Here is a 22,739-nt window from a genome sequence, read left to right as displayed (position 1 = left end):
CTGCGTATCTTTTTGTTTTCAGAATTCATGAAGATGATGACGGGATAAGTTTGGTATCTTAAGTCTGGCGTACCGGTCTGGACGTCATACGCCAGCGTCCAAAGTCTAGTGCACCGGTCTGGACGTCACGCGCCACTGTCCAAGCCTAGTGCACCAGTCTGGACGTCACACGCCACCGTCCAAGCCTAGCGTACCGGTCTAGACATCACGCGCTACTGTCCAAGCCTAGTGCACCAGTCTGGACGTCACGCGCCACTGTCCAAGCCTAGCGTACCGGTCTAGACATCACACCACCTTCCTGATCACCAATCACGCATACATTCACTCTTCACATCCTCCCCGCTTCAAACTTCAGGCAAACATTTGTTGCCTTGTAAATTAACTATGTGACATGAGGAGAAAATATTTTTGTTATGCAACTCTCTCAGGAAAAGGCCCGTTGCATATAGTTTTTAGCCTTCGTCTGAGAGCAATTTGCATTTTCAAAATGCAAATTATTTCCACTATACCAGCTGATTACCGGGACAAGAGGCATCCGAAACTACTAAACTGTTTCTAAATGTTATTACAAGTTCTCTTGGGCATGTTTTAGCTTCGTTTCACAGTCTAGAAGACCGAGTAACATTATATGTATTGCTACCTGTATGAAAGAGTGTTTATGTATAGCCTCGCTTCAATCATTTTTAGATAAATTTTCATCTTGAATGTATTTATTTTCACGAATGGATTTTAAAAATAGTGACTTTATTTTCAAGGTTATTGGATGATGGAAAGATTTGTGGGGGGTTTGTTTGTCTGTATAATGCTTGCGTGCTGCCATTACTGTTATTAAATATATATAACTATAGGTGTAATCTTTCTTGGGAAGTTTTCAGGAGGTTCGTTAGGTTAGATATGCTCCCCCTCTATACATTACCGACATGTTGATAACCACCAGTGTAGGGACGCTAACGATGCCATTACAGCTGTGTGCAGCTCATAGCCACTTCCTTCTATTGCCTTGTTCCAACTCCCTGTTATATATGTTATGCCTTACTACTCTTAGCTCTTGCAAACTACTAACATATCATGGAGCCTTGGTGCACCAGGATTCCCCTGGATAATTTGACAATTTGAAGTGTAAGTTCACTTATTTGCTTCCCTCTTCTTTGCTTCCAATCACAACACTACAAATATCAAAGGGACTCAATTGTCTTCATTACAAATCTGGGTAAATGATGGTCATGTAACAAGGAACCAATCTTGACAATGCTGATTCAACATTGATTTAAAGTTACAGAAGCATTTTTTTCTGCTCCCTGGGGCACCATATTACAATCTTCACTCACGACGTCGGTCGTGAGTGGAGATCGGTAACAGAGTTCTAGAGGAAAGACTACTAATATAGAATATGCTCACTCATGGCTGTCCATATGGGAGGTGATAAATCAAGAGGAAAGATACACTATACAACTTCCGATTTCATGTGCTGTTCAGGAACATATTCAACACTGAAATTTCACTCTTTAAATCAATACTCAAAAAAAAAAAAAGTGACTGAAAACTTTTGTAGCCTTTTAAGGGGTCCATATCGGCCTCAAACACTTTTTATAACACTGATGTAGATATACAACTTAACAGAATTGAAACCAGGCTTTCTTTTAGCAATACCCCTCGTTATAATTTTTACTATAATATATGTTAACTACTCATATTTATCGTTTTAAATCCTCGTTTGGGATTATATTTTTTCTTTCTTATTCCCCTGAGTTGAATTAATCTCTACTAAATCGTGTTCTCCTTTTCAACGGATTTAATATCTTATGCAGATTAATCAGTGGTGGCTCGCGTACTTATTACTACTAAATTAATCCTTTCCGAAAGACTTTCTCATTAGAAATGAATTAATCGCTGCCAGTAGATTATTAAATCCCTAAGGCTTGTTGGATCGAGTATAACTGTTTTTCAGTTAATTTTGTAAACAGCTCGAAGATTATTATTCTTTTAAGAATATATTGGATTCATTGCTCCTTGAATTTTTTTTTTACTCTTTCGTTGGCTATTCACTTCCTGAAACTTGTTTAATCCTTATTTTGTTTACTCACTGTAACTTGACTAATCGCTTATAGCTTGCTCACAGCCTGAAACCTAAGTATTCGCTTGTAAATTGCTCACTGACTAAAACTTGATTAATGGTTTGCAACTGCTGACTTGCGGAAACTTGAGTTGATATCCAACCCACAATTGAAATTGAAGAAACGACGACGTTTCGGTCCGTATGGACCATTATCAAGGAGACTTGATAATGGTCCATGACGGATCGAAACGTCGTCGTTTTTACATTATCTAATGTGTGGGTTGGATTTCAACTCTTCAGCCACGTTATTGTGACTCATCGTCTGCGATGAGTCTTGATTTGTAATTATTCATGCAATGCTTACTACCTAAAAAAACATGTTTTGATCTCATATACCATGAAATTTGATTGATAGTTTAAACTTGAAACGATTGATAGCTTGCAGACTGCTACTATTATATATATATATATATATATATATATATATATATATATATATATATATATATATATATATATATATATATATATATATATATTTATTTATATTTATTATTAACAGCATAGTGCTGGCCTGTATACTGATTACATTTTCCCTGCATAGAAGTTTATTATTTTAAAGATTTCAAATAAGTTTTGATTTAATTAATGCTACTTAGTTTGTCCTTAGATTCCCAGGCGTAATAGTTTGGTGATTCACACACACACATAATCACTTATTCTTTCTTAGCACCAAGCAGGGTTTTTTTTTTGAGGAGTTGGGGCGATAGGGAAGGCATCAGGATTTTCTTCTGGTGTCAACTTTTTATTGCTTTCTTTTAACTTTCTGTTCTTCCCATCATCTCTCATCTCATTTCATAACGTTTGATCGTGGCATTTTCCTCCACTTGTGGAATCGACGATAGGGTTCAGCTGGTGTGTGTCTAACGAGGCAGCTGGTTCGTGTAAACGAGGCAGCTGGTTCTTGTAAACGAGGCAGCTGGTCCTTTGTTAGCGAGGTAGCTGGTCCTCGTTAGCAGGCAGCTGGTCATTGTTAACGAGGCAGCTGGCCCTTACTAACGAAGCAGCTGGTTTTTGTTACCGAGGCAACTGACCCTTGTTAACAAGGCAGATGATATTAACAAATTTTCTTTTAGTTTTCTTTTTATTTTTTCGACATTTTTGTAACCAAAATTTTATTGGTTTAATTTCATCTTCGCCATATCTAATTGATGAATTTGTTATAACCAATTTCTAAATTGCATGGCCAAAATTGGTTTTAGCTAAGATTCCAGTGGCCAGTTCTAGTTCATGGCCCATTGCTAGGCCTGGCTTGTGAAATCAAAATTTTTTCGATGATGCATCAACTATCCATCATCAACACCTGTGTATCGAAACTGTCTCAATAAAGGTGATGATAATTCTTCCATGTATTTTTATCACCCAAAGTATTTGGTTACGTTCACTGGATAAGTAATAGCTTAAGCTACTCTATCCTTTTTTAAATGTGTCTAATTGTCTCAATAAATGTATTTGAACTTGGTACACTACTGACAACGGAATGCAAGTATTAGGAGAAACTGCTAAGCCAGACTTCTAACTCACCAGAGAAATCTTAACAAGCAGCACAGAAATGATCCGACAGACACAACGACAACAGGAGACTCGACATCAGCGAGGCCCTACACATCAAAAAGTAAAAACCAGCAATCAACAGCCAATTAACACATAATTACATTCTACCCACTTCAAGACCCCGAGCCAATACGCTAAATGGTGTACCAAAAACACGCAATGGTGTACCCATTAATTCACTTGTTCATCTCAATCATGTCCTGTATTACCTCACCCCAAGCGAATATAAGCATTGACAGAGTATGTAAAATTGTCTTTGAAAATGCAAGAAGTGTCTTGCGAAACGCTTCTAGGCGTCAGACCATAAATAAAGTGTGAAAATGAACTTTGGAGAGTTAATTTTTCAGCTACCCTCGACAATGAAGGAAAAACATAAGAAATGTTGAGAAAATCAAAATCAAAATGTTTATTCATGTAAAAATACATACATAGAAGAAGAGTTACAAACATAATGTTGGATTTATAGATAGATCTATATTATATTATATTACACTATATATATATATATATATATATATATATATATATATATATATATATATATATATATATATATATATATATATATAATCCTATATATATATATATATATATAATCCTATATATATATATATATATATATATATATATATATAAATATATATATATATAAATATATATATATATAAATATATATATATATATATATATATATATATATACATATTAACAATATATATATATATATATAAATATATATAAATATATATAATATATATATATATATAATATATATATATATATATATATATATATATATATATATATATATATATACATAAACGTATATACCACGACTCCTATTTCATGACATTGTTATTGTGACGAGTGTATTGGGCTAAGAATCATCTTAAGAGGCTTCTAACTCCCCCGAATTAAATCATCTAGTTCCTCCCGACGTCAAGATTGATCTCACAGAAGCCAAATCCCTCTGAGGTCCTCTGGGCCAAGACTCTCTTGTGTTTCAGCGAGATATGTTGCTTAATACCTTGAAGACAACGCCTTCTTGACGCAATCCGGAATCCCGCGGGCTGACGGAAATAGCTGGGCCCGTTTCCTTTCACTTAATGCCTCTGCTCATTATAAAGCAGTATATAGGTGCCCCGGGAGTTAGGCAAGTATATTACGGGCTAAAATTGTATTAATAATAGTGTTATTATTTATTATTATTATTATTAACAATTGATAACAAAATAATATTATTATTATTTTTTTTTTTTGAGATATATACAAGAGTTGTTACATTCTTGTACAGCCACTAGTACGCGTAGCGTTTCGGGCAAGTCCTTAATCCTATGGTCCCTGGAATACGATCCCCTGCCGCGAAGAATCGTTATAATAGATTATTATTTTGCCGAAACGCTGTGCGTATTAGTGGTTTTAGGTATTGTATGTACTAGCTCTATCTATAAATCCAACACTATGCTTCTAACTCCTCTTCTATATATGTACTTTTACCTGAATAAACATTTAGAATTTTGAATTTGAATTAACAGTCTACAGGCGCTGCTGTTTCTTGAGAGATATATTTATGTTCCTCCTGCAACGACGCGAGATTTATCGTTTTCTCTAGTTTATTTAGAATTTCCGCTTTCTTTGATGGGATACACGAAAAAATAAATAGTGGACGGTGGTGGTGAGCGCTGGTATTTACCTAACAAGGATCATGTCCCACCTACTAGCCTAGTTGCGTGTATGTGTGTGTATTCACCTAGTTGTGCTTGCAGGGGTTGAGCTTCAGCTCTTTGGTCCCGCCAGTGTGTGTGTGTGTGTGTGTGTGTATACTTACCTATCATTCACAATGGGGAAGTAATGCTCTTCATGCCTCCGCCATTTAGCGTTGTTCTACCTGCTGCATAATAATTCAACTATTCTTTGTCAAATCTGGCATAAGAACTGTGTCAACCTTGATGATTGATACTATTTATGAAAATAATGGTTTATAGTAATAACTGAAGACTGCAACATTGCGAGACTCCTAATTATATATATATATACTACCAGCGTTTGTTCATACACGCAATGAACAATGAACAATTCATGTCAACGAAACAAATATGTGGCGAGTTGTAGACTTTCCCGAACAGGCATATATATATATATATGTATATATATATGTATATATATATATATATATATATATATATATATATATATATATATATATATATATATATATATATATATTATACTACAGCCGGTTTACCTTGCTTCTCAGTGAATATGTATTGAGGGTTAACTTTTTAGTCCAGGCCTATTGTGCAACTACAATAATTTCTTAACTCTTGCATATCTATTTACTGCAAGGTGAACAGGAGCTTCAGGTAAAAGGAAGGGTGCCCGACTATTTCTGTCCCACCTTGGGATCGAACTCAGTACAGTCAATTGCGAGTCATAATGTTTTTCCCGTGATTGTACGCTTCCCTTCTTGCTTTGAGAATCATAAATATTGATTAAAATAGACAATGTTCCAACAGTACGGGGAAAAACGTTTCCATCACTAACGCCGGTGACACACATAAACTGGATATCATCGGCAGCATATGAGGTGCTGGCAAACATCCCAACTGCATTAAAAAATCCGAAGACTCAAGGGGTAACTACGCCACCTATGTTAGACCAATACCGAAATATGCAACGCCTGCCTGGAATTAGTACCAAGTGAGGTATTAAACAAAACAAAAGTTTAAAAGTGCAGAGATTTGCAAAGTGATTATAGCCAAAACTAAGAGGGTTACGAAGAGAGGTTCAGAGAACTAAATCCCACAATCCTAAAAAAAGAGAAGGAATTAAGAGGAATTGATCACAACATACATAATACTGAGGGTGGAATAGACAATTAGATAGACTAGGAACGCCTCTTTAAATAGAGATAGAGTAGGACTAGAGGATAAAGAACTAGAAACACAAATGATTCGAAGTAATATCAGGAAATACCCGCGTCTTATATGCATGGCCAACAAGTGGAACACACTGAAGGAGGAAGTTGTGGAAGCCACCTCCATCCATAACTTCAAGGCCAGATGCAACAACCATTTCCATCATCAGAATAGCTAAATGATAACGCAACGGGTACAGCCAGGAGTTGAACTAGGCTATTGATCTAGGTTGTTGATTGCTGATGTAGGGTGCCGGTTGATCTAGAGTTGATCTTGGCTGGGCCTAGAGCCCTCATTTCCATGTGGTCACTGATAGCTAAATACTCAGGGGCGTTAGAAAAAAACTTTTTCAGCGTCAGAGTAGTTAACAGATGGAATGCCTTAGGCAGTGATGTGGTGGAGGCTGACTTCATACACAGTTTCAAGTGTAGACATGATAGAGCCCAGTAGGCTCAGGAATCTGTACATCAGTCGACTGACAGTTGAGAGGCGGGACCAAAGAGCCAGAGCTCAACCCTCGCAAGCACAATTAGATGAGTACAATTAGGTGAGTACTTGTGCCAGCAGGCAGTGAACTGGCGCCACCACGAGTATGATGATGTATGGATCATTGTATGTTGAATAATTTGATGTTTGGAGAATGTGCGCAAGTTAGAACACAAGAGGTGTATGACAGGTGAGTATACGTATGTTGGAGTATTACAATCACACTATTGTGATATGAATACAATCAAACACTATGAGTGTGTTGTACAATAATTATCAATATTTTAGTGACATACATTTACCTGAATTTACCAGACGGCCACCATCTCTACCGACCTCTGTGGGGACAGGAAGCCGGCGGGAGGTCAAAGGCAAGCAAGCAGGCAGGCAGTTTCACAGGTTTATAACCCTATGGGTGAAAAGGCATCTCCTTGTTTTCTGTCCTACTTTGTGGCCTGTTAGGTCCATCGAAATTCCACTTGGCCAACGACTGATCTTCCCCTGGATGCATACCACAACAGTTGAATAACTCACGGGGAACCTAATTACTGTTAGGTGAACAGAGATATCAGGTGAAAGGAAACGTGAACCAACGTCTGGTCGTACCCGGGAATCGAACCCGGGGCCACTAGGTAGAGAGCTGACGGCGCTGGCTAATCCTATTACTCGGAGACGAAGCAACAGAGTTTCAGAACAGTTCTAAATCTCTTACGATAAGGAATCTACCGAATGCTTCCATTATGTTCAGTTTTGAAGTTAGTATTATTTTTTTGCATTATATCTATTTACACTATATGTGTTGTTGCTAAAATAGAAAAAAAAGTTCTTTTATTCCAGCTCCTTCTCCTCATAGCAGCTGGGGCAAGAGGACTTTCTAGTGCTATATATTCACGCTGGCATAACCCTTACTCCACAGTTATAGCCCCGCTCTTGTGCCAGGTAAGTCCACTACGGGCTCACCATAGCCCGTGCTACTTGCCCCGCTCCTGTGCCAGGTAAGTCCACTACGGGCTCACCATAGCCCGTGCTACTTGCCCCGCTCCTGTGCCAGGTAAGTCCACTACGGGCTCACCATAGCCCGTGCTACTTGCCCCGCTCCTGTGCCAGGTAAGTTACGGGCTCACCATAGCCCGTGCTACTTGCCCCGCTCCTGTGCCAGGTAAGTCCACTACGGGCTCACCATAGCCCGTGCTACTTGCCCCGCTCCTGTGCCAGGTAAGTTACGGGCTCACCATAGCCCGTGCTACTTGGAACTTGTTCCGAGTAGCTGAACTATAACAACAACAACAACCCTTACTCTTCACAAATACCTCCCTATACCTTCTACGCATAAATTTATCTCGGGGGAAAAAAACTTAATAGCCCACTAAAAAGGAAAGTGGAGCAGTTGATGGTAATTAAGCCCACAGCGGCTGAGTGTGGAGTGACCGCGGGAATAATATACTGCAAGAGCCACGGTCCCCTCGACCCCCCATCACACACCACTAAATATTGCGCTCCTCCCTTTGTGGTGGACCATTGTGTCGCCAGGCTTTTGTGTTGACAAGTCACGCGCACCAACAATGGCAGGTATGGGGGCTCACCCTCACTACACACTCGTCACTGTTCCTACGCTTACTGGCGTATCTTCACTACACTCTAAACTGGTAGTTGGGTATTGCACACACGCACACGCACAAAGGTGTGTGTGTATTCAGCTATTTGTGCTTGCGGGGTTTGAGCTTTGTCTCTTTGGTCCCGCCTCTCAACCGTCAATCAACTGGTGTACAGGTTCCTGAGCCTACTGGGCTCTGTCATATCTACACTTGAAACTGTGTATGGAGTCAGCCTCCACCACATCACTGCCTAATGCATTCTACCTGTTAACTACTCTGACACTGAAAAAGTTCTTTCTAACGTCCCTGTGACTCATGTGGGTACTCAGTTTCCACCTGTGTCCCCTTGTTCGCGTCCCGCCAGTGTTGAATAGTCTATCCTTGTCTACCCGGTCGATTCACCCTGAGGATTTTGTAGGTAGTGATCATGTCACATTTACTCTTCTGTCTTCCAGTGTCGTAAGGTGCATTTCCCGCAGCCTTTCCTCGTAACTCATGCCTCTTAGTTCTGGGACTAGTCTAGTGGCATACCTTTGAACTTTTTCCAGCTTAGTGTAAAAGCCTTGTGCTTGACAAGGTACGGACTCCATGCTGTGATGTGATGGTTTGGTGTGATATCAACTCCTAGATCTTTCTCTCTGTCCGTTTCATGAAGTACTTCATCTCCTATTCTGTATCCTGTGTCTGGCCTTCTGTTTCCACCGCCTAGTTTCATTACTTTGCATTTACTCGGGTTGAACTTTAACAACCATTGTGTGTGTGTGTGTGTGTGTGTGTGTGTGTACTCACTTAATTGTGCTTTCGGGGGTTGAGCTCTGGCTCTCTGGTCCCGCCTCTCAACCGTCAATCAACTGATGTACAGATTGCTGAGCCTACTGGGCTCTGTCATATTTACGTTTGAAACTGTGTATTGGAGAGAAACTGTGTGTGTGTGTGTGTGTGGGCGCATGTGTGAAAATGTTCAATAGGGAAGTGACCAAGTAGGGAGTATTACAGCAAGTACCCAAGGAGAAGGAGGCCATGGAAAAAGTACCCAGGAAGGAATTACCCAGCGTGTCAAAAGTGTCGGACAAAAAATAAAATAAAAATTGCACTCTTAAGGAGTCGCCAAACAAGGAAGCAACCGAAGGATGAAACCAGTCATTAATTAAGTAGCCAATGAGGAAGTAGTAAGGGACGCTAGCAAGCTAGTATATAAGTAGGAAGTACTGTACTTCTCCCCCACACCCCCCTCCCCTGCCCCCTGGCCAAGGGCCGTCCGACACACATGTTCTCAACCGAGGAAGAATCTCATTTTAGATTTACATTTTCTTTTAACCAGGCAGACTAATCTAGGTGATCAGTCGTCCTAGAATCTTGATCTGAAACTTTTCCTTGATAGGTGTAATAGAACCCATGTAGTCGTCCTAGAACATAATGTACACATTTTTTTTAAATAAAATATGAATAGGTACATCAGACTTTTTTATATATAAAAGTATTTGTTATTGAAAATGATATAGTTATCGTAATTTTGGAAGATAAACATGACGATAATTCGCTTATTGTAATAACTAACTGAACAAAAAAAACCTCTTAAGAGGAGAGCTGAGTGTGCCCAAAATGTTCAGCCGGAGCGTCATCACTAAGAGAATGTCGTGGGTGGGTCTTGACCAGGCACTGAGCCCCTTGTGTACCCGGCCGGTCGCGGGTCGCCACACCTCACTCAAAAAAACGCTGGGGGAGGAAAACAACTATAAGATTTTTGCCTCCGGATTTTGTGTGGGGTTGTGAGAGGAGAGAGAGAGGGGGAGAGAATTTGGGGGACAAGGAGGTGGGGGGGAAGAGGGGGAATACACTAGCACATTGGGAGGGGCTTACGACCGCGGGTTTCGGTCAGGAAAGATCAGCAAAAATCTGAGAAAAAAGATGCCAGTTTTGTCCGGAATCTCTCTCTCTTGATCGTCCGCAGGCGTTATAAGGCCCCCAACCTCTGAGGCGAGAGGTTCATATCAAGACGTGTTTACGTTGGGGTCACACACACCCGCTACACCCGTTCCGACACCTCCACACCTTCCCTACACCTAGTGACTACACCTCGTCATCATGGTAGGTGTGCTACACTCTCCCGGTGTGTTCGTTCTCCTCTCTGATTTACAGCGTCAGTTAGTGTGGCTTTTTGTTTACGTATTATCTGGAATTATTCGACTAAAATGTTTATAGGTGTGTGTGGTAGTGCCCGCCAGGTGTGTGGGGCAGTGCCAGGCTGGTGTATGGGGTAGTGTCAGGCTGGTGTGTGGGGAAGTGCCAATCAGGTGTGTGATAGTGCCAGCCAGGTGTGTGATAGTGCCAGTCAGGTCTGTGGTACTGCCAGTCAGGTCTGTGATAGTGCCAGTCAGGTCTGTGACAGTGCCAGCCAGGTCTGTGATAGTGCCAGTCAGGTCTGTGATAGTGCCAGCCAGGTGTATGATAGTGCCAGTCAGGTCTGTGGTACTGCCAGTCAGGTCTGTGATAGTGCCAGCCAGGTCTGTGATAGTGCCAGTCAGGTCTGTGATAGTGCCAGCCAGGTGTGTGATAGTGCCAGTCAGGTCTGTGGTAGTACCAGTCAGGTCTGTGACTTGCACAGACACTCATGTCATTGTTGTCATATGTCACAGTAGTCAGCGCAGTCAAGTCACTGCCGAAAGGTCCGGAGTCAATTCTCCAAAGTCAGACTCGTTTTGCCAATGTTTCCTTTCACCTGATGCCGCTGTTCATCTACCAGTTAAGTAGGCATCCGGGAGTTAAGCAATTGTTCTGGACTTCAAGACCTGAGAAAGAATCGTATTTAGTCTTGTGAGACTTGTATTTAGTCTTGTGGGACTTGTATTTAGTCTTGTGAGACTTGTATTTAGTCTTGTGGGACTTGTATTTAGTCTTCCAAGACTTGTATTTAGTCTTGCACGACTTGTATTTAGTCTTGTGGGACTTCGATAAAAGGCTTCTTGTCCCCGACTATTGGGAATCATATGCTAAAAATCGAGGGGGGATTGTAGATAATTATAGGAAGACTTCGACACTAGGATCGGGGAAAGAAATGGCTGTTAGAGTTTAACCACCAATGAGTGTAAGGTAGTGAAGAGGGGATAAAGGAAGGAAGGTGGCTAAAAGAAACTAACCCATAAAGCAAAGATAACTACATCGCTCGCAAGGAGAACAAATCTTGGATGTGAAAATAATTCCTGCAATAACATCGAGGCACTGAGAAACATCGAGGCACTGAGAAACATCGAGGCACTGAGAAACATCGAGGTACTGAGAAACATCGAGACACTGAGAAACATCGAGACACTGAGAAACATCGAGGCACTGAGAAACATCGAGGCACTGAGAAACATCGAGGCACTGAGAAACATCGAGGCACTGAGAAACATCGAGGCACTGAGAAACATCGAGGCACTGAGAAACAGATGTCAGAAGATCTAAAGGAGCTCAATTAATCTCAATAAAGAGAAAACTACCTCCCTTTAACGACTACAGAAAACGAAATGAGAGTGGAGAGAGAGAGAGAGACAGAGAGACAGAGAGAGAGTATGTGGAAGCAAACACTGGTACTAAGGCAGAAGGTCCTGGGGGGGAGAGGAGAGAGTATGAGGGTTCGTGAGGAAGATGAGGTAGGTAAAAGCCGGTGAGGGAACAGTTGGGAAGTATTAGGGGGATTTATGGGGATTAAGACCAAGAGGGAGGGAAGATGGGGAAGTATGTGAGGGAGTGTGTGTATGGGGACATCAGGAAAGACTAGAAGATTATGAGGTGTGTGTGTGTGTGTGTGTGTGTGTGTGTGTGTGTGTGTGTGTGTGTGTGTGTGTGTGTGTGTGTGTGTGTGTGTGTGTGTGTGTGTCACAGGCACAAGTCCGACAACCGGTCTTAACAATCTAACTCGAAATGCATAATTAACTAAATATATTATTTTTATGTTATTATTATTATTATTATTTATTTATTTTATTTGCCGGTTTAACTTGCCAGTATATTTACGTTATCATAGATTTTCTTTCTGTTAATCCATTTTCTTATTTAAAAGCTTAATATGTTAAATTAGATTTTGTGTTCATAGCCTTTGTTACAATTAATCACACGTATTAGTAATATCTCTGCTTCTGCATTATGTACTATTGTTTTTTCTGAATTATTTAAGTGCTAACAATACGTTGCTGACTTTAACTACTGTTGCAGGACACACTGGACGAAGAACAGCTTTCCGGTATGTATGTATGTGACCTATTTACCCATTTACCCTATTTACTCCTTTTCCTGGCCTTACTTCTGTACTCGAGGAAGATCCTTTTCCCCCTCTCCCTATTCTTGGACCACAGTCTGTGCGTGGGGCAGTCTTCTTGTCCTATTGGGAACTGTAGTCCAAATAGTGCTCTGTCTCTCACACTAGACTGTTGGTCAGGCAGTCTTCTCCATACTAGACTGTGGGTCAGCCAGTCTTCTCCTCCACACTAGACTGTGGGTCAGGCAGTCTTCTCCATACTAGACTGTGGGTCAGGCAGTCTTCTCCTGCACACTAGACTGTGGGTCAGGCAGTCTTCTCCTCCACACTAGACTGTGGGTCAGGCCGTCTTCCCCCTCACGCAATCGTTGCTCAGTCAACTCACTATCCACGCTTGTCAATTTTTGAAGATGTAAAGCGAATGAGACATGTAAAATCCAAGGAGAATTGCAGAGAACTAACGGAAAACCTTGTGACAAACTCCAAGAATGGGAAGACTGCTAGAGTTCAACGCCTCCAAGTGCTGGAGGTATTGAACTCTGCTACACAAATACAGTTTAACCTTAATAGAGTACTACAGTTACTTAATGTACTGATGTACATAACTCCGATTCCAAGACAATATTACCGTTCAATTACCCTAATCTCGTACACTTCATAGAATCCATCCATGACTGATTAATCTGATCAGTATTCCTCTTCAATCCATTTTTTTTCCTTCCTTTGCTATGCAACCTGTAATTATGAATTGCTTTAGTCATCCTCGCAGTGAACTTTGTATTCTCTTCGGGACATCGTGAATACTGGAATTGTGATATTAGTTCAGACAATTATCTCTGAAGTGAATGATTTTATCTAGTTGTTACTAATGGATCTTTAATATACATTTTCTTGGTCCATAAACAATGTTCATCAAGCATATTCTATTTACAAGTTGACATTTTTTTCTTATAATTATACATACTCTTATAACTATAACTATACATGTATATGTTATTAACCTTTTAGCTTTGCGCCTCAATTTTGCATATATAATTATTGTTTAATTGAGATCGTACCCTGTCTCTTATCCCTTCTATGTGCTATATAGTCATTCTGGTTCAGGGTTTTCTCCTCATATTTTCTTTTACCTCGTTCTTGACGTAATCCTTATAACCTCGGAAGGCAATAACAAGAAGTCTGTCTTACAGCTCTCAAGAAGGCGTTCGACTCCTTCGACACGGACAGCAAAGGCTTCATCACCCCGGAGACCGTCGGTGTCATCCTCAGGATGATGGGCGTCAAGATCTCCGAGAAAAACCTTCAGGAGGTCATCGCTGAGACTGATGAAGACGGTGAGTCGAGGAATTGAGCTCTCCATGACAATAACACAATTGTAGGGGGGGGGTAGAAATAGCCTAAGCTACTCTATCCCTTTGAGATGTATTTATTGCTTATCTCAATAAACATACTTGAACTTGAACTTGAACACAATTGTCTAGTTAAATTGTGATTGAGGTGTGTTCGGAACACATATACTCTCTCTCTCTCTCTCTCTCTCTCTCTCTCTCTCTCTCTCTCTCTCTCTCTCTCTCTCTCTCTCTCTCTCTCTCTCTCTCTTTCTCTCTCCATTTATTTTCATTCAGGTTAAAAAACTTCGTTCCTTGAACCCCATCCCACCCCCAGTCTCGTTTTTTGGAGACTTCAAATCTCCCGACTTTGTATCTCACACTCGGCCCGCCACTCTGTCCTCAGGATCCGGTGAGCTGGAGTTCGAGGAGTTCGTAGAGTTGGCCGCCAAGTTCCTCATTGAGGAGGACGAGGAGGCCCTCAAGGCCGAGCTGAGGGAAGCCTTCCGCATCTATGACAAGGGCGGTAAGTTGCTGTGATTTTTAACCTGTTACTTGACTATTTAGGAGCAACAACACTCTTATCCCAGTTCACACTTCCTCTCACCTACTCACTCATCCTTCCACTCATCAGCCCACTCGAAATTATATTTAATTATTTTGGGTCATACATATTCTTAACCAATTATGTAATGGGTGTAAGAAAAGTTTACTTAAGTTTATCCTTTAATAAATTTTCTATTACCATGAAAAGAAGAAAATGGAAATGTTTCAATGCGTAACCTCAATAAATTTATCGCCGCTGTTCAAGGTATCAAATGGTTCTCCATTGTCGGGGACAGAAATCCTATTAGGCTTATCCAACGACACAAACTACATTCCTTACAATGTGTAGTTTTGTGATCAAATGATCGGTTAACTAGCCATTGCAACAGCTAGTTGATAAATGTTATTTGCTTTACAAAATAATAATGCTTGTACGCATGACTTTAAATCAAAGTTGTATAATAATCCATATGACCTTTGACCTTCCTCCCGCAGGTGACGGCTACATCACGACGGACGTGCTGAGGGAGATCCTGCGGGAGCTGGACAACAGGTTGACAGAGGCGGACCTGGACGGTATTATTGAGGAGGTCGACGAGGACGGCTCCGGCACCCTCGACTTTGATGGTGAGACAGACAGACAGACAGACAGACAGACAGACAGACAGACAGACAGACAGACAGACAGACAGACAGATATCTCACGATGAACGCAAAAATAACACCACCCAAGTCACCCTCAGACAACTCACTAGTGACTATGAGGACCAATACGTGTCTAAAACAAATCTGGCACTGCAATGTAAGGGGTCTCGTAGTACAGTGGTCTACGTGCTCAACTCCCAAATGGAGGCCCCAGGTTCGATCCCAGGGGAAGACAGACATTGTTGGACACGTTTCCTTTCAACTAATGACTCGATCTGTTCACTTAGCTGTAAAATAGTACCCGGGACTTAGGCAACTGTTGTGTTTTTTTTTTTTATCCTGGGGAGGGTCTATATATATATATATATATATATATATATATATATATATATATATATATATATATATATATATATATATATATATATATATATATATATATATATATATACGGGATCGTTCCAGCACCCAGGACGTTGGTTCGATTTAATTTTCTGGTGCCAAGAAACTTATGCTCTGCCCACCTCTCGTAATCACGTATTTTCCCTTTCTTTTCCATTATCTTTTTCCTGTCGAAATTTTGACATATACCTGAAGAAATAATTTACCTGAATAAACATTTATTTATTTATTTATTTATTATTTCTTTTCAGAGTTCATGGAGATGATGTCTGGTTAGAATGTCGCCAGAAAGCAGCAGTTCCGAAATTCCAGTCAGTTATGTCCTACCCCGAGATGTAGTGGTTCGGTTCCTTCAGAGGGCAAAATCCTTCCCTTCATTGAGAGGAATATTGTAGAGTCCGCTATCCTGCCTTTCTAGTGAGGGAGAGGAGGATTCCTGTAGAGACCTGTATCCTTCTCTAGTTGGAGGATTTCTGAAGAGATCTTTATCCTCCACTGGTGGGAGAATTTCCCCAAAAAGACTTCTATTGTTCTCCTCTAGTAGAGGAATTCCTGCATAAGACTCCATTCTGCTCCTCTAATGGAAAGAGGGGGGAATTCCTGTTCAGACCTCTATCTTGTTCCTCTAGCGGCACATCTCCACCAGAGGGCTAAATAGTTCTCCCCCTCTTGTGGAATGTTTCTTCAGAGGGCGCATTCTCTCTATCCTGGTCCTCCGCTGTTCTCAATTCCCTCAGTAGCAGGGAACTTCACCATTCCTTCCCCCCTCTTCCATCCTGTCCCATCCCGAATCCTTATCCTGACCCCTACGCAGTGCTATATAGTCGTAATGGCTCGGTGCTTTCCCCCCCTGATAGCTCCCTTCCTTCGTATTCTCAACTTTATGAAATGCTTTCCATCTCTTTCTACAAATAATGCTATAATCATCGCCATCTAAGAGTCATTCTAAGTTATGTTCATCATTGCCACTACTCATGGTCACATTCCCTTGTTCAACACATACCAATGGCTAGTCAACGCCCATGCCTCGATCCTGCTATATTCATACTGATGACATATCATATCATTGATATATCATATCATGATATATCATTGGCCATATTCACACTAATGAAATCTAAATATCTCTATGTCATTCGGGCATTTCGTGTAGCAGCATTATTGACAATCATTTTTTCATTCTATGTTCATCTTTCTTTTTTTTTTCAAGTGATTTGTACATTTAAATAAATAAAATTTAAAAATCATGCTCTTGAGTTTCCATCTCCTGTATATTCGGAACTGGGTGAGGTACACGTTATTCAGTAGCCGTCGTAAGCTGTAACATTGTGGTGATATAAATGCATACATGAAAACGTGTTGTTTTGGTTTCGAAATGGGATTAATTAAAGCATGGAAACCACGGAAGAGTTATTCAGGCAACCACCATAGTGCCCGGGTCAATATATATATATATATATATATATATATATATATATATATATATATATATATATATATATATATATATATATATATATATATATATATATATATATATGGAGGTTAGGTTAGGTTAGGTAGGTTAGGTAGTCGAAAAACAATTAATTCATGAAAACTTGGCTTATTAGGCAAATCGGGCCTTGCATAGTAGGCTGAGAAGTGCGTTCTGGCTACTAGGTACGACATATATATATATATATATATATATATATATATAAAGAGAGAGAGAGAGAGAGAGAGATCATAAATAATACAAAATAATAACAACAATAATATAAGACTTTAAAACAGTAAAATTAACAATTAAAGAACAGAAAAAAAGATGTTGACAACTCCTCGAGCCAAGTTTTTCATGCTCTAACGAAGCCAATAAAACGTTTATTGAGTTGCATTTACGTGTGCAATAGCAAACATTCACCTTCGACACTTGCAACATTCACCCTTGGGACGCGCCGTAACTAGTGCTACCCCCCACAAAGCCTTTATTCCGAGACTATATACCCTGGCGCCGGTCAGAGAATCTGGCGAAGCTGATTGGGCAAACTGCTTTAACGAAAAGCAGTGTCTTCCCTTGGGAGAGGCTTATACCTGCCGTCCCACTATAGCCTAGAATAACGAATGGTTTTCTCCCTCAGGATGGGCAACCCACAGCTGTTGATTCTGTCCTCGATACCTATATCTTATGTATATATACCTATATACAGTGATATCTCTATATCACTGCTCGATGAACAGGTTCATCAGGTGAAAGGAAACGTGCCCAAATATCCCGTTGTCGTGTCAGGGGCATTAAACCCGGGACCATTTGGTTGGGAGTTCAAAATACATGTTATCCTTTATATATGAGTATTAATTTATGTATGCATGTGTGTTTAGGATTGAGAGAAAGAGAGAGACAGAGAGACAGAGAGACAGAGAGACAGACAGAGACAGAGACAGGGAGAGAGAGAGACAGAGACAGAGACAGAGACAGAGACAGGGAGAGAGAGAGACAGAGACAGAGAGAGAGAGAGAGAGAGAGAGAGAGAGAGAGAGAGAGAGAGAGAGAGAGAGAGAGAGAGAGAGAGAGAGAGAGTGGGGGAGGAGTAGGAAGGGAAGACAGGACAGACAAGCAAGGTAGGAGATATAAGTAACTAATCTCACCGACACATCGTTCACAGCAAAAGAACTTCAAACCCGTTTTCTTTTTCCCCTTTTCTCAACTATATTCAGACATCAAAGCATTTCACAGAACACCTTTTTTTCCGCATTATACTCCACAACTACACCGTTTACAAACAAGCGAAAACACTTTTATTACCTTGACGAAGGCTTGTTTGTGAGAACGGACGAGGCTGCGTCCTCTAGCCAAACCCTCCGCCACCACCAGCGGCGCGCGTCGACATTATCTAAGCTGTCTTCACTTATCTTAAGCACAGCTGATGAATGCTGTGATGCGGCTGCCAGCACGACCCTGTCTTGGAGCCGGGGAGTACGGTGCCAATCTCTAGGGCCAGGGAGTACGGTGCCAATCTCTAGGGCCAGGGAGTACGGTGCCAATCTCTAGGGCCAGGGAGTACGGTGCCAGTCTCTGGGGTCAATACGGTGTCAAGCTAGTAACATTTCTGTAGTTAAAGGATATTAACGCTAGCTCTATGATAGCACACGACACAAACCGGTGCTGTACAACCCGTCCTCACACTAGGCTGGTTAAAGCAGCGGCCGTCCTCCCCAGACGCAGTCATCAATTTTAACACACTGTGTATTAAAAATATTAATATTATTTTACATAAACGTTATTTGTGTAGTTAGGCGCAGGTTAGGTTAGGTGTTTAGGTTCTGTTGGCGATTATTTGTATTTGAAGTACGTGGGTGAAGCATTTATTGAATTGTGGTTCGAACAGAGGACGTGAGCGAAGCACTTGTTTCGGAAGTGTTCGGACGTCATCAGTTGTGAGTAGTGTGTAAACCGGTTTTTATTCATAAACAGGGGGTTTGGTGGCTGGATTAGCGAGTTTGGATCTTTGCATGCACGGACGGGCTGCGAACAGAGGTCGTAAGCAAAGTACTGTTCGAGAAATGTTCGAACGGCATCAGTTGAGTCATGTTTAATAGCCCGTCCTCCAAACAATGACCCAAAAGTGATTCCATGCACCCGCCAAACCCCCTGTTTATGAATGAAAAACGGTTTACACACGACTCACAACTGTTGACGTTCGAACACTTCCCGAACAAGTGCATCACTGACGAATTTTGTTCGAACCACAACGCTGTAAATGCTTCACCCACGTACTACAAATGCAAATAATCGCCAACAGAACCTAAACACCTAACCTAACCTATATGCACAATATGCTAATATATTATAATATTAATTTATATTTGAGAACATTCCCGTCTTGAATGAACAGCATGTTAAAATTTATGAATGCGTCTGTGGGGTCGACCGCTGGATGTAATGGACTTGAGACGAGGACGGGTTGCGTGTGTAAACCGTTTTTCATTCTTCGGACTTTGCATCTTTAGAACCTAAACGCCAAGTCTAACCTAACCTACGCCTAACTATACATTGATTTTTATTGTTTAATAATAATAATTCTACATGAGGTAGGGAGGGAATTATTAGTGCAAAGTGCCAAGCCATTACGACTATATAGCACTTGGAAGGGGTCAGGATAAGGATTTGGGATGGGACGGGGGGGAAGGAATAGTGACCAACCATTTGGACGGTCGGGGATTGAACGCCGACCTGCATGAAGCCAGACCATCGCTCTACCGTTCAGTCCAAGTAGTTGGGCAATTGTATTTGAGAATAACCTATTTTTTTTTTTACACATTACTAAATTATTGTGTAATATTAAATTTTAATAAAAGCTATTTTTATTAAATGCTTCTCTCATGCGCTGAAAATATTTCAATAACTGCAATATAAAACCATGAGAGGAAGTCTGTACCACCAGGAGCATAAGTCTCTGTGCCACCAGGAGCATAAGTCTCTGTGCCATCAGGAGCATAAGTCTCTGTGCCATCAGGAGCATAAGTCTGTGCCACCAGGAGCATAAGTCTGTGCCACCAGGAGCACAAGTCTGTGCCACCAGCAGCACAAGTCTGTGCCACCAGGAGCATAAGTCTCTGTGCCACCAGGAGCATAAGTCTGTACCACCAGGAGCACAAGTCTGTGCCACCAGGAGCATAAGTCTCTGTACCACCAGGAGCATAAGTCTGTGCCACCAGGAGCATAAGTCTGTACCACCAGGAGCACAAGTCTGTGCCACCAGGAGCATAAGTCTCTGTACCACCAGGAGCATAAGTCTGTGCCACCAGGAGCATAAGTCTCTGTACCACCAGGAGCATAAGTCTCTGTGCCACCAGGAGCATAAGTCTCTGTGCCACCAGGAGCATAAGTCTCTGTGCCACCAGGAGCATAAGTCTCTGTGCCACCAGGAGCATAAGTCTCTGTGCCACCAGGAGCATAAGTCTCTGTGCCACCAGGAGCATAAGTCTCTGTGCCACCAGGAGCATAAGTCTCTGTGCCACCAGGAGCATAAGTCTCTGTGCCACCAGGAGCATAAGTCTGTGCCACCAGGAGCATAAGTCTGTGCCACCAGGAGCATAAGTCTCTGTGCCACCAGGAGCATAAGTCTGTGCCACCAGCAGCATAAGTCTCTGTGCCACCAGGAGCATAAGTCTCTGTGCCACCAGGAGCATAAGTCTCTGTGCCACCAGGAGCATAAGTCTCTGTGCCACCAGGAGCATAAGTCTCTGTGCCACCAGGAGCATAAGTCTGTGCCACCAAGAGCATAAGTCTGTGCCACCAGGAGTATAAGTCTGTGCCACCAGGAGCATAAGTCTGTGCCACCAGGAGCATAAGTCTCTGTGCCACCAGGAGCACAAGTCTCTGTGCCACCAGGAGCATAAGTCTCTGTGCCACCAGGAGCATAAGTCTCTGTGCCACCAGGAGCATAAGTCTCTGTGCCACCAGGAGCATAAGTCTCTGTGCCACCAGGAGCATAAGTCTCTGTGCCACCAGGAGCATAAGTCTCTGTGCCACCAGGAGCATAAGTCTCTGTGCCACCAGGAGCATAAGTCTCTGTGCCACCAGGAGCATAAGTCTGTGCCACCAGGAGTATAAGTCTGTGCCACCAGGAGTATAAGTCTGTGCCACCAGGAGCATAAGTCTCTGTGCCACCAGGAGCATAAGTCTGTGCCACCAGGAGCATAAGTCTATGCCACCAGGAGTATAAGTCTGTGCCACCAGGAGCATAAGTCTGTGCCACCAGGAGCATAAGTCTCTGTGCCACCAGGAGCATAAGTCTCTGTGCCACCAGGAGCATAAGTCTCTGTGCCAGCAGGAGCATACGTCTCTGTGCCACCAGGAGCATAAGTCTCTGTGCCACCAGGAGCATAAGTCTCTGTGCCACCAGGAGCATAAGTCTCTGTGCCACCAGGAGCATAAGTCTCTGTGCCACCAGGAGCATAAGTCTCTGTGCCACCAGGAGCATAAGTCTCTGTGCCACCAGGAGCATAAGTCTCTGTGCCACCAGGAGCATAAGTCTGTGCCACCAGGAGCATAAGTCTCTGTGCCACCAGGAGCATAAGTCTCTGTGCCACCAGGAGCATAAGTCTCTGTGCCACCAGGAGCATAAGTCTCTGTGCCACCAGGAGCATAAGTCTGTGCCACCAGGAGCATAAGTCTGTGCCACCAGGAGCATAAGTCTCTGTGCCACCAGGAGCATAAGTCTGTGCCACCAGGAGCATAAGTCTCTGTGCCTCCAAGATCTTAGCATGTCTCACTAGTCCTGCCGTCAGCAAGGCGAGCCACCAGTCTGGTTCCCTGGCTTACTAGTCTTACCATCTTGACCAGGAATGCTAAATACATTTGTTCGAAAAAATGTACTTTTTATCATTGGTTCTGAAAACATGCTTTTTTATCCTTTGTTCCAAAATGTACTTACATCATTTGCTCGAAAAACAAGTTTTTTTTATCATTTGTTTGAAAATGTAATTTTATTGCATGTTTGAAAACATAATTTTAACTTTTGTTCATCAGTTAATGAACAAAACCCGACTGTCCAAGTGTTTGGGTTTCATTTCATACCTTCGTCCTATCCTAAATCCTTATCCTTATATCCCTTCCAAGTGCTATATCGTCGTAATTGCTTAGTGCTTTATCCTTATAATTACTTCATCAGTTAATGCATTATAAATTTTTATTAAATTGTTCAATGGTAAAAACTGAACAGAAAGCATGTTCTCACCTTCACCTCAATTAGCACCTTACTCTGAACTGAACATAGAAGAACATGAAAGGGACATGACAGAATACTGAATACAGGGGTTTACAATATATATATATATATATATATATATATATATATATATATATATATATATATATATATATATATATATATATTTATATATATATATATATATATATATATATATATA

The 22,739-nt window shown here is 41.4% G+C and overlaps 3 protein-coding genes across 6 annotated transcripts in view; 2 read left to right on the top strand and 1 right to left on the bottom strand.

Moving 5' to 3' along the window:
• The window catches only part of LOC123765703 (troponin C, isotype alpha), a 35,343-nt gene extending 31,883 nt beyond the window's left edge, over positions 1 to 3,460 (top strand). For 3 of the 4 annotated variants that reach the window (XM_045754393.2, XM_045754391.2, XM_045754394.2), the window contains exon 6: positions 23 to 3,460. In XM_045754393.2, the coding sequence (XP_045610349.1) occupies positions 23 to 48 (26 nt within the window). In that variant the 3' untranslated portion in view covers positions 49 to 3,460. The remainder of the gene's footprint in view (positions 1 to 22) is intronic. The other variant, XM_069337178.1, reaches the window with a different exon arrangement.
• A 7,144-nt stretch (positions 3,461 to 10,604) lies between these two features.
• LOC123765702 (troponin C, isotype gamma) lies at positions 10,605 to 17,076 on the top strand. The gene is made up of 6 exons (XM_045754390.2): positions 10,605 to 10,757; positions 12,864 to 12,891; positions 14,097 to 14,240; positions 14,641 to 14,760; positions 15,276 to 15,407; positions 16,079 to 17,076. Exons 1-6 carry the CDS (start codon positions 10,755 to 10,757, stop codon positions 16,102 to 16,104), a joined length of 453 nt encoding a protein of 150 aa, XP_045610346.1. The 5' UTR covers positions 10,605 to 10,754; the 3' UTR covers positions 16,105 to 17,076.
• A 4,436-nt stretch (positions 17,077 to 21,512) lies between these two features.
• On the bottom strand, positions 21,513 to 22,046 carry LOC138371845 (uncharacterized). Its single transcript, XM_069336873.1, has one exon. The coding sequence runs from the start codon at positions 22,044 to 22,046 to the stop codon at positions 21,513 to 21,515; it is 534 nt and encodes a 177-aa protein (XP_069192974.1).
• Positions 22,047 to 22,739: the final 693 nt, after the last annotated feature.

Source organism: Procambarus clarkii, chromosome 37 (genome assembly GCF_040958095.1).
Source record: "Procambarus clarkii isolate CNS0578487 chromosome 37, FALCON_Pclarkii_2.0, whole genome shotgun sequence".
Classification (NCBI taxonomy): domain Eukaryota; kingdom Metazoa; phylum Arthropoda; class Malacostraca; order Decapoda; family Cambaridae; genus Procambarus; species Procambarus clarkii.
Note: the sequence above shows the minus strand (reverse complement) of the source record. Positions and strands in the feature narration are given on the sequence as shown.